General features: G+C 40.0%; 1 protein-coding gene across 1 annotated transcript in view; it reads left to right on the top strand.

The window, feature by feature from the left end:
• The window catches only part of TMC1 (transmembrane channel like 1), a 90,178-nt gene that overhangs the window by 21,868 nt on the left and 55,319 nt on the right, over positions 1–12,991 (top strand). The window contains exon 4 of the mRNA XM_073346113.2: positions 5,896–6,036. Coding sequence (XP_073202214.2) covers positions 5,896–6,036 — 141 coding nt within the window. The remainder of the gene's footprint in view (positions 1–5,895; positions 6,037–12,991) is intronic.

The following is a 12,991-nucleotide window of genomic DNA, read 5'->3' as shown; positions in this document are numbered from 1 at the left end:
AGATTTTCAAAAGAGCTCAGTTCCCACAGCTCCCATTGTGACACTTATGGCCAGATTTCCAAGAGCCCATGCCAGGTATGCTGAGATATTTTGCAAACCTGTCTACTTATTTAGGTGCCTAAATGGAATCTGAAGTCTTTTGAAAATTGAGCACCCAGTGTGGGTGCTGAGGCCTTCCAAAAATTCCAACCTTTGTGTTTTTCTGCTAGCAGCCTTGATGCTCTCATTCTTCCACCTTCTCTTTCCACCACCTCATGCTTTGTGCTTTTGAATCACATTCTTTGAAAGGAACCACCTGCTGGGAAGAGTGCATCATGAAGCAGATGGAGATAGATACATTTACATAGCTGGGAGAGATATTCCACTTCCCTCATTTTTACATTCACTATGGGTGTCGGTGCCCCCAGAGACACCTCAGAAGAACACAGCAGGAATCATCAAAGGAAAGGAACCCATAATGTGAGACGTGTTGTCCCGACTCTCATATTAATTTCTCCCCAAACACATTTCAATACAATTCTACTCCATTTCCCCCACCTTTTAGCATTCCTAGAACTTGTCTTTGTTCCAGCTCTTCACTATGAAATCCATTATAGCATTATCCTTCCTTTATGTGGTTTCCTGCACTCAAGTATATTTTACTAAAATGATATTCCTGACTGTGCCAATTGATATTCTTTCACTTGTTGTTGTTGTTGTCTTCTGTTGTGAACATTAAATAGTTATGTAGTAAAAAAAAGACCCATAGAAAAATGTAAAATTGAATGAAAACAGAACTTTTTGGACTGGATGATAAATTTCAGTAGAGGAGGATATATTCATTTAGGCTAATTAATTAGAAACATTATACAGGCTAGGACATTGCTCATGGGGATAGCAAGGATAACATTTGAGGAATAACTAAAGATAGTTATCTATTCCTGGAAGGACATCAAGAACATTGTCTCCTTAGACAGTAAGTGGGACAACTAACAAGATCACTTTTCCAACAAGCTATTGTAAATAAGGTATGAGCTCTGGGACACCAAGAGTAGAGGGACTGTCGCTTCTGATAGCAGAAGCTTATGAGGTATGTCACAAAATGGCATCTTAAAGATTTTTAAAAAGTAATTGTGAGAAAGTTGAAATGAGTTGAAGAAAGTTTTTTAAATCGCATATTGTTCCGATAATTCCTTACAACAACAACAAAGGGTGTTTAAAGGGTATTTATTTTGACAGGCGAGCACAAATAATGTATGAACAAAGAATGATGTGCTGATGATCAGTTTGGCTGATTTAATTCAGATAGAGCATTTGCACACCTTGGGGGAGGAGGAGAGGGTGGAAAGTATGAGCTCTTTAGTATGTCCATGTGGATTCATCACAACAAAAGCTATCTATGGCAGTGGTCCCCAAACTGTGGGGCATGCCCCCCCCCAGGGGCAAGCGGAAGAACATCTGGGGGGAGGCATGGTGGGACCTGGGCCAGCTCCCATGGTGGGAGGGGAGGGAATGGCACCCAATCCTGCTCTGCCCCCAGCCCAGCCCAGCTCTGCTTCAGCCCTGCCCCTGGTAGCAGCTCTGGCCTCGGCTTCGGCCATCAGCTCCTGGCCCTGCTCCCGGCCATGGCTCTGCTCCTTGCCGCAGCCCCAGCTGCAGCCCTGCTCCTGGCCTTGGTTCCAGACTGTGGCTCCCGGAGGGGGCGCAGACCAGGTAAAGTGTGTGTTTGACCAAAAAAGTTTGGGGACCACTGACCTACTGATTTAAAAGTGATGCACTGCTTCTGGCTTTTCAGGCAGAGCAGATAAGCATGCTGAAAGAAAATAAGATGAAAAAAATAAACAAGGAAAAGAAAAGCATAATGAGGAACCTTGGAGCATTCACTGCTAACTTTTTGCCATGTTGTGCAATTATTTGTTTTTCCTGTCCATATTCTGTCCATGAGAGAACTCTACCTCTCACCTCAAGATTACTTAGATTCCTTAGCAGCCTCCTGTGAAGGACCTTGTCAAGGTCTTTTTGAAAGCTCTGAAAGCCTTTCATCTGAGCTTGTTCATTATTATAGGGCCAGATTGTGATACTCCTATACTGAATAGCACTTTATGAGTAGTCCCACTGATTTCACATAAGCAGCATTTACACTGGTTGTAAATAAAGATAGAAGAATTCAGTTCTCTTGGTTCCAAAAGCAGAGACCTTACACTTGAGCTAAAGGAAAACTGTCAGAATTTTTTACCCAAATTATTATTTTTTTAAATGCAATTTAATTGAAATCAAACTGTTTCACAAAAGTTTGATTTCAATAAAATTTTTGATTTTATTGATGAAAACATTCTAAATAGAAGAGATGAAAAAATTTGGTTGGCTTTATTTTGAATTTTGTTTAAAAAATAAATTTTTGCTTTTGAAGAAATATATATATTACCAGCGCTAGGTCTGACATTAAATCATATAAGGAGCAGTGGGACAAATAAAAGCTCTAATATATATTTTATTCTGCCTTGTTTGCAGTGTCTCGTTCATTTTGTACAGCATCCTTTCCTTACTGGCTCCACAGTATCACAATTTATTTTTCATACTCCCCCACACATTCCTCTCAGAACTAGCTACAACAAACACAGAGATTCCCCTGTGTCAAAGGGAACCCTCCTCAGCTGCCTTGGTCAGAAAGGTTTCTGGCTGCTTTGTGCTGCCTTGGCTGGAACGGGGCAAAGGATTTAACCCCTTTATCATAAATAGCATAATATTCAATTCCCTGTCAGTCCTTCTGATTTTTGTTTTTAAAAGAGTACTCCCTTGCATTAGGATTCAAGTGCTTCACGATGATATCCATGAGACATCTGACTTTTGATTTTCAGTACATTGGCCTAGGTCTTTCTATAGTGCTCATCTCAACACCAAATAATAAATATATCTGACTGGCTTTCAGCAAGGCTCTTTCTTTCTGTAGAGGTTTGTTTTCAGCAGTGGGATTTTTTTATGATACATTCTTGCTGAAATTTTATGGATGATGAGTTCAAGTTCTTTAACGTTCAGCTCTCTTTAGTATGTAGCATTTGATTCTTTAGTAACTGAGAATTTGGTAATTGTAGGATCCTGTTTTTCTTTTTTTCTGACTCAGTCTAATGTGTCTCATACAGTCATCTCAAATGCTGTTTTTATATCCTTCTCACATAGCATTTGTTACCAAAGCTAGAGCTTGGTGAAGAGTGAAAAAAATATCTGTTTTGATGTTTTCTAAAAAGAATTTCACTTTGACTGTGCTGGTGTAACTTTTTATTAGCTTTTAATGATCATTCATGCTGGGAAATGTTTTGGTGCAAGTATTAATAGAAGGAACATTTTAGGTCAATAACTGAGGTCTGGTTATTCACACAATTCATTGCATTAGCAAATGGAATTTGTTTTGAAAGGAATTCGAAGAAGTTTATAAATCCTTGGTTATCCAGTCAGGGAACAGAAACCACATTACGTGACTTAATCACACAGCTCAAATATCAGATCATGCATATCAAGCATTCAACGATGTAATGGCAGCAAGCAATTTGCAAACAGTCCATAGGCTAAACTTAGCATGAACAAACCATTCCTAAAACTAATTCAAATAACAATCAATTTCCTAAAGGCATCAGTCCATTCACAGAACATTCAGAACAGGAAAAAGAGCTAAATCCACTGGATAATTTCTTTGTAAATTCCTTTAGTTGCCATCCTCAGCACTGATTTGAATTGAGTTCAATGATTTTTAAGCATTTTCCCCCATGCCGCTGCTGCAAAAAATGGTTTCTGTCATACTGATGGTTATCTGTTTGTAGTCATATCTGGGAGAGCAGTAGGTAGTTATTGTCACAGTTCAGGGCAATTGCACCTGTATTTCCCTCTTATGATCCTTCAAGGGCACCACTCTAGGTCCCCAGCTCCTCAGCAGTCACCTCTATGGGGCAGAAACCAATGTCTCTCTCCCCCTCTTGACCAGGGTTTTTCCAGGCTGCACAGTTTCCCGCCTTCACTGTGATATCCGCAGCAAGCCAGACTGCCTAAACAGGCCAGCACCTGTACTTTACTTTCTCTTCAAAGGCTCTGGGCACCTGTAACTGCCTGCAGTTATATGTTAATATATAGGTTTTTATAAGCACACATATTTACTCTTAAGGTGAAAACGTTACAGAGAAAAATATTAAAAACAATTAAAAAAATTACACGTGCCAATAGCTTACCCCCCAGAGATCACCCCCCCCCCACACACTGCAACAAGAACTCTGATAGGAGGCACCCCTTCCGACTCTTCTAGAAGGATTGGGCCATCCTTGGATAGAAGGTTAAGTCCGTTGGATCAGAAAGAGTATGTTTAAGCTCAGGCTATTTATCCAAAAGTCCCATCTTTGTCTGTTGGTCTCTGGAGAATCTAGTTTGAACTAGTATATGCAAGCCATCCCAGGAGGTGGTATCTCCCTGCAGGGGGAGTTACAGCCTGGCTGATTTGCCTTAATCACCACCCAATGTTTTTTGTTCCTGGTGGATTTGTGGTAGCCCTTCCTCATGGAGTGGAGCATAATCATACTATCAACTATGCAGTTAAAACAATGGACCCCAAAGATGGGGTACAATATTTGTCATATCTCCCCCATAGAAAAGATACATACAATCCTGGCCCATAATAATACATAAGCTTAATACCAAAAGGTCTTTCAATGATACTTCATGAAATTGCCATATCTGTCACAACTATCTTTAGCCATGTTATCCACTCAGGTAGTGGAGGGAATATTACTCAACACAGTCCCATATCCAGAACATTCTGAGCTACCCACTAACAGCATGGTATCGGCTTAGCTTTACTGTGGTAGTGTATCTGGATTTATATATAACTGGAGATAATTGCAATGATGTTTGTATTTTCATTGGGTTTAGGCTAGGGTTTAAATTTAAGTTTGATTCAGAGCCAGGTTAGGGGTTTGACAGTGCTAAAATTTCATGACATTTTGACCCTAAATAGCAGAAGTCACGTGAAATTAGCTGATCTTGTGAGAGTTCTGAGATATGTAAATTTGCAAAATCAATTTCTCATGCAAAATTTCCATACTCTTATGTGAACTGATGGTGTCACAAGATTTCGGCCACATATAAATTGGACCCAGAAAATAAGTCCCTTTGCAACCAAAGCTGTAGGGTGGGGCTGAAATTCAGAGATTAGAACACAGCACTCCCTCCCCACAAATTTGAAGTGGTTCAGATCCAAGATTCTGGTTTTGGCCTCTCTCTGTATAAAACATGCATAATTTATAAAGCCATAGGCTCTGCCTTTCTGTATTAATAAAAAGACGGATGATGGTCATTATTGCAATTTAAAGATCAGATTATGATTAGCCCTGTTCAAGTGTCGGGAAAGAGAGAGTGAGGGTATGGCTCTTCCTACTCCAAACTAGCCAACAGAGATGAGCCTTCACAGGTGGGGAATGGCTCTCTCAAAAACTGTGGTTTGCAAAAACACCTCCCTCCCATCGGTTGAAACACTCTTCTAAAAAGAACCTATACAATGTTCCGAGTTGGGTTTCCTTACATGAACCTTTGCATCTAACAGATTGGATTACCCTTGAGGAGCAGATCTCTTGCTCTCTAAAGGCCTGATCCACAGCCCATTGAAGTCAATGGAAAAATTCCCACCCACTTCAATGGTCTTTGGATCAGGTCCTACATCTCTGTCTCTGTCATAGTCCAGCTCAGTTTCAGTACTTCAAGCTCCAAATACTTCATTTCAGGTCAGGGTTACAGAAATTCAAGTTCAGAGTTACAGCTGCAAGACAGACCTAGAGGATCAAGTTAAGGAGTTAGCACCGAACATCTGCTTCAGTGAAACCTTCTATTACCCTCACGTTTTTAAACTTACTGTATTTATCCCTCCACTTTTGTTTGAAGCTCTGACTCCGACTCTGAAGAGGAGCCAATTACGGAGGAGGAATTGGCCAAGCTGAAGGAAGAGGTAGAAGAGAAAAAGAAACTAATTGCCACTTTACGAAACAAACCATGGCAGATGAAAAAGAAACTAGACGTCCTGAAGTATGGTCTGATTCATAATGAATAACGCTGTCACTGTGGTGTTTGTACTGTATACTCTCTTCTTGCTGTTTTTCTCAATTTTCTCTTTATTTCTATATCTGTTGAACTTCAAGCAGCCCCAGAGATTAGGCTCTTTTTTATTTTTTTTCTCTGAAAGCCCATCCTTGGGACTTAAGTGACATTGTGTGTCAATGCTCCTTCACCTTCTTAGATCTGGGGTGAAAATATGAAGGAGTCAGATCTGTTTTGTAGGATTCCATTACCCACCCTGATCAGACCTTTCTGATCATGATAGTTTCCCATCAATTAGAAAGGTCACTATCTTTGGAGCTGTCTTGAATGCCAGCAGATGGCCTGTGTGCTGTAATTTTAGCATATATTTAAAGATTTGTGGAAAATTCTCTGTCTCTTAAACTGCGAGGGAAATGAATGAAAATTTAATTGAATTTGGGAAAAACAAAACATTGGGAACATTTTATGCATTTTCTTGTACTTTGTAGGCACAAACTGCCTTTGGCCTTAGTGAATGCCACACTTCCATTTTCACCAAAGCAAAAAGGTTGTTTTCACTAGCAAATAAGTCTCCAGTGGAAACAGATGCTTATAATCGAAATAGATGAAACAGAAACAGAGTGTGGGAAGGGGTGTAACACACAAGCAAAGTGAACAATGTGATGCCAGCAAATGTCATGTTCGTTCCACTATTTATTTACTTTTGCGGGGGGTGGGGGGAACAGTTAGTTAGGAGCGGATCAGCTAAATGGAAAGAAAAGTGGAGAGGGGACATTGAAGGGAAGGGGTGAGAGTAGACAGGATAGAGAAGAAGGTGGGAAGGGGGCAGGTGAAGAGACTGTGAGGGAGGGGCAGGATTGGAGCAAACAGCCAATTGGTGCAGGCCAGAGAAAGTCCAGTCCAAACTATACAAAGTTCTCAGAATGTCCAGACATCCCTGCTTTGGCTGCTTCTAGAGTCTCCGGCTGGTTGTTCCGCTATGCAGTTTTTCTCCAAGGCCACATGGTGAGGGGAAGAGACAGGTGGCACCACCTGGGTTCTAGTGCCCTCAGAGTAGTGGGGGCCTGTCCTGGATAGTTCTAAAAGTTCAGGGGAGGCTGAGGTGGCCCCAGCTGGGCCCCATTTTCTCTTCTCCCATCAGTGCAGCAGCCCCTGCTTTGGCTGCTTAGTTTGCTTAGCAGAAATTTATATAGTTCCACGCGGAGCCCTCAGGGCTTATAGTTTTGTTTCCATGCCTACTTGAGTCTGTTTAATTGAGATGGGCCTGGGTCTCAGGTATTTTCTCTTGAAACAATCTGAAAAATTCATCTGAAAAAGCTAGAATGTTTAGGTCTTGGCTAAACTGGCAAAACACATGAAATACTAATCTTTCTGTCAGAAGCAACTTGGCCCGGTTGAGTTAAGTGACATTTTGCAATCCAGAAGTCAATGCAATTATGAATGAAATGAAATGAACAATCTGCTTCCCCAGGAAACTGTGCAGCCCTGCAGTGTGCTTTTGTAACCTGGTTTCCTCTGTGCCTGCCAGCCTTCCCTCTCCCTGTGCCCTCACTGACTGCTGGTAGCATTCTGCCAGTATCTTCCAGAAAAGGGCTTTTGGTTCCATGTATTTACTAAGGGCTCCAGGCAGGTACTTCTGTACCCTTATAGGTTCCTCTGAATCTTGCAATTCATTTTTCTTCTTTTGGGAACTACCAGCAAAGTTACTCTCAAGTATCTAGTACTTCCAAATTATCTTAACTAAAGAATATTTTGGTCTATAAGTACCTACTACATGGGGAACAGGAATTTGATAACAGAGGAATTTTCAATCTAGCCGACAAAGATATAACAAGATCCAATGGTTAAAAGTTAAAACTAGACAAATTCAGACTAGAAATAAGGCACACATTCTACCAGTGATGGTAATTAACCATTGGAGCTACTTAACAAGGGTTGTGGTGGATTCTCCATCACTGGAAATTTTAAAATCAAATTGTGATGTTTTTCTAAACGATTTGCTCTAGTTCAAACAGAAATTAGTTCAGGGAAGTTCTATGGCCTGTGATATACAGGAGGTCAGCCTAGAATGATCACAATAGACCCTTCTGGCCTTATAATATATGAATTTGTGAATTTGGAAAATGGACATAAATTTCAGAAAAATCAAAGTTATACAGAATACTCTTTATCTAGTCTAAGACTATAGAACCCTCACGTAGATAGGATAAACCTTATAGTTACAATCTATTAAGCAGGAACAAAATTTTCACCTTAAAGTTCAGTTTTCTCTTCCAGCATTAACACTGACACGGTCTCTCATTTTATTTTCATGACCCAATAAAATATAACTGTCTGGGGACAACTAGTGCAAATTTTTTACAGTGAGGGTATTAACCATTGTAATAATATACCTAGGGACAGGGTGGATCACATCATCTGAAGTCTTTAAATTAAGGCTGGATCTTTCTGAAATATACGCTGTAGCTCAATCAGTAGTTAAGGGATTGACGCAGGTGAATTTCTATGGCCTGTATTATGCAAAAGGTCAGACTAGATGATCATAATGGTTTCTTCTGGCCTTAAGACCTATGGATCTATGAACTGTGTTGTAACCAGGTCCCCTAACTCTACTGCTATTGTAGGATAGGTGAATATGCTCTCCATTATCTGTTAAAGTTTTCTCATTGTTTCTCTGTGGCTTATACCCCTTTTTTTGGTACTCTGGCTGTGGGATTTTCAGTTAGACAAACACTGAGCTCTTTTAAAATCCCAGCCTGGATAGTCTTCTGATGTATTTTGATGTTATAATGTCAATTTTTTTAACCAAGATATTCTTGTTCATTTAACAATTTTAATTATTTATAAATTAGTTTAGTTACTTAATTTTAAAATTAGATTATTATATTTTTGCTATCCAGACTAGAAGACTACAAGTTCATTAAATTTTATTTTCTCATATCGAAAGTTTTATGTGAATACACATATATGTACCAACGTGTTTTCTGGTGTCTTTCCAAAACAACGGTTTCTTTTGTGCTGTGCTAAGCACACAGCTCTCTTTGAAGTAGGCTTAGGAGCATTTTAATAGCTGACCCCAGAAAATATCAGAGTTCTAAGTGGAAATGACAGTTCTTTAGATCAGTTCTTTATACTGAAATCTATTTTTGTAAACCAGTGAATCACATTTGTTACCATCTAGCTACATCAAATACATTCCAAAAATAGTTACAATTTATACGAGGCAATCCTACTTTAGATTGTCACTATTATGTATGGAGAGTCATATCTCAGCTCAGCAGAGAAGAAACAAACAAAAATTAGAACCTAAAAGCTAATAACCAGGCCACATTTTCAAACAAAGGTGCCTAAAGTTAGACATCTAAATCTATATTTGGCCCCGTACATGTGTCTTGATTTCACTGAAATCAATGGAGTAGTGAGTGCACAGCACCTCTGAAAATGAAGCCAGTTATTTAGGTATCAAAATATGGATCTACTGTAAAATTTTCCAAAGTGTCTAAATCCCATTTTCAAAAGTGATTTAGGCACTTTGGAGTCCAAGTCCTATTAACTTTTAATACAAGCCTTAGACCTTGTTTACTCACAGTTTTTGTACTGCTTTAACTATGTCATTTTAGAAATCAAAATATGTTTGGACACATTTATATTGATGTGAAGATGCTTATATCACCAGAGCTTACTATGGGGCGGGGGGCGGAGGGAAGGGGAAAGAAACATTATGTAGACTGGCCAAAATCATTTTTGAAAATGGGTCTTAGCCTATTTAGTAACTTTTTGAAAATGTTATCTCTAGGCACCTAATTTTAATAACCCAAGTTTGAGAATGTTGGTTTTAGATTTTAATTTTTATTAAACTATTTGCTCCATCCTTCCCCTGGCTCTTTTCTGAGCACCTGTACCATCTGACTACCTGAGCTGGGAGCGGATTGGTGCAATTCATATCAAATAATTGTTACAACTGTGTACGCCAATGCTCTATAGCTAGAGGGAGGTAACCCTTCCATTCTGCTTTCTCCAATCTCTATAAAGTGAGATTTCATTGGCAGTTGTCTCACCATCTTATCATTTTTCTTTGCTTCCATTTTTCCTAGGGGAAAAATCATTAATGAAGAAGCTTTAGTTAAACTATCATGACAAAGTTAGAGTAATAAGTGAGCATCACACTGACCAGAAAAAGTGATCACATTGTAAAGAATTTCATTCTGTTTTAGAAGGAAGTGTATTGTTTTATTTTTTGCTTTTTAGTTTTGTTCTGAAAATGCATGAACTATACATTTTTAATGTGCAGGTGCAGAATTCACATACAAAGACACTTACACTTACTTTAACGTCTGGCTTACACCTACAAGGGAGATGTATCATAGGCTGAACTGCCATTCCTGCCTTACACCCTTGTGCCTAGCATTATGCACCTCACGTGGCCCTGATTTTTCCTCTCAAGATCCACGTGTGGAGGGGACCAGCAGGCAGAGCTATCCCGGCTTATGATGAATTTGGGGTTATAAATTTCTGTAGCACTGCTCCTCAATCTTCTTATCTCACAGACAACTTTTCATAGGTTTGATGATTTGCAAAGCAGGAGGGGGCAGGCCAAGGATGGGAATGGATGGGGAGAGTGTGTGTGTGTCAGAGAGAGATATTGAGAAACAGATTAACTAGATGCATCATCCTTCAAACAGCCTCATAAGGAATATTCATGCTGGGATGTGGGTAAGGTTCAATAAGAGCCCATGTAAAGGCTTTGCATCTTGGGAATCTCAAGGGATCCATAGTGGGTGACTGAAGCTTCTGCTTAATCTATTTGAGGGCAAAACTTGCCCTTTGATGGAATGATCTGTCCCTTGCCACCCCCTCCTCTATTAATCCCCACTTCCACAAGTTTTTCTTCTTGCGGGGGGGGGGGAAGGAATCTGACCTATATGGCATGTAAGAGCACAGTTCTCAGTTACCTGGAAGAGGGCCATATTCTCTGTACTACCTCAGCATAACTGAAGTAGGGAAGGATGGTGATTCAGCCTTTCTCTGAATTTCCTGGCTTTACTGAGGTTAGACATTTTGCATTTCCTTCCTTCCTCTTCTCATTTAACTACATGGGCTTTTTCTGGTTTCAACTGGAGTGGGACAAACCATTATTCCAGGATGTGCACTATTCCTTTTGCTGAGTGTAATGCCTATGAACGAGGTCAGATGGGACACTTTGGAGAATAAAGCACTTTGTTTATTCTAGGAAAGTTGTAGCATGGGCAGTGTCTGTATAAACTTCTCCATGTTACCAAGCCAGTGTGCATTAATTCTGAACTGGAGGGAGAGCAGCTGAGGATTAGAAGGTAGGGCAGGCTGTCTCCTGTCCTCTCCTCTTTTTTGGGGGTGGTATTTTCTGTGATATAGACACTTATCCTCTGGGAACTGGTCTGAGACACCAACATGTTTCACAAAGGCAACTCCAATGATAATGACCTTCAGTTCCTATTTACTGAACTGGATTTGGAGAAAGTTGGACCTACAATTGATGCTTATAGAGATAGAGATAAAATATTATGGGCCAGATCTTCAGATGGTGCAAGTTGGTGTAACTCTATTGAAATTTACACAGATTTACACCACCTGAGGATCTGAGACATACGGGTGTATCCATATCTAGCCAGCTACCTTGTTTTCCAAGCTAATGGTTCTTGGTTCTGGAGTGATAGGACCACATTTGAAAAGTGGGATTCTGTATTTGGTTCTGGAGCACAGTTCTAATTCTCATTGTTGACATGGGTCAGTTAGATTTTACACACACACACACAAAGTATGCATTGTATAATCTACAGAGACAATTAACTTCTATATATAGTCAGATCTACTAGCATGCTCTTATTAAATTACCACATAATCCTGCAATTATACAATAGCATGCCATGCAACTATAATTCTCCCTTGTTTAAAGTTTTTACTAAATGTAAAAGCTACCCAATAAAGTTAATACCAATGTATGAACTACAATTAAATGAATGACAACAAAATATGAAGGAGATGGCAGACATAGATCAAGCTTGTATCATTCACAAAGTAGCTTCAAATAAATATGGAATGCAAGAAGAATCATAAGACAATTTGGGAGTCGCTGTAGGAACAGTGACCGTGAACAAAGGATATTTGAGAGGGCCCCTAAAACATAACTGGTTCATATAAAATTAAAAGGAGGAGGGACAGAATCTTCAGTCTGTTACCAGGGCTGGATTTACACCTCATGCACCCCTAGGCACAGCATCGTCAGCGCCCCTACTGCCTAAGGCTGACCTATGTGTTGCACACAGTTTTAGAGAGGTCAGGTGCCCCTAGAATGCTGATGCCCCTAGGCATGTGCCAACTGTGCCTCACTGGAATCCTGCAATGGGGGAAGTAGAGCCCAGTTGGTGTGCTACCGGCACTGAGCTTGGTTCCATTGAAATCAATGGCAACACTCTCACCGACCCCAGTGGCCGCAGTGCAGTACCAACCTGGGAACATTTTTTTCAATGGATTATTTCTAAAGAATAGGGGTAGGAGGGAAGGTGGGTGGAAGGCGGGTGTTTAGGCTTTGTCTTTTTTCTCTAGTTTTACTTTCCAGTCCAGACGAGCCATAAAAATAGATTTACTGTAACAGAAGACAGTATTCTATAAATGCAGCACGACAAAAAACAATCACACGCTACTCTGTGAGAGGAAGAAAAAGATTTTCTTCTTCCACTGTTATCTTCATACCGCCACAGATCTCTTGTTATGAACTTATTGGCATCTACCACAACCAAATTAAACACCACTGTAGTTTGTCCATTATTACTGTTGAGCTACTTTCCAAGCTAGCTGCCACCTGGCAACAGTTGTGTTGCTGTCAACTTTTAGCCAGTCTTTTTAAGACTTACTTGGAGACGTCCAAAGTGATCAATATTAATAGGACATTTCTTTTTAATGACTT

Source organism: Lepidochelys kempii, chromosome 5 (assembly GCF_965140285.1).
Source record: "Lepidochelys kempii isolate rLepKem1 chromosome 5, rLepKem1.hap1, whole genome shotgun sequence".
Taxonomy (NCBI): Eukaryota; Metazoa; Chordata; order Testudines; family Cheloniidae; genus Lepidochelys; species Lepidochelys kempii.
Note: the sequence above shows the minus strand (reverse complement) of the source record. Positions and strands in the feature narration are given on the sequence as shown.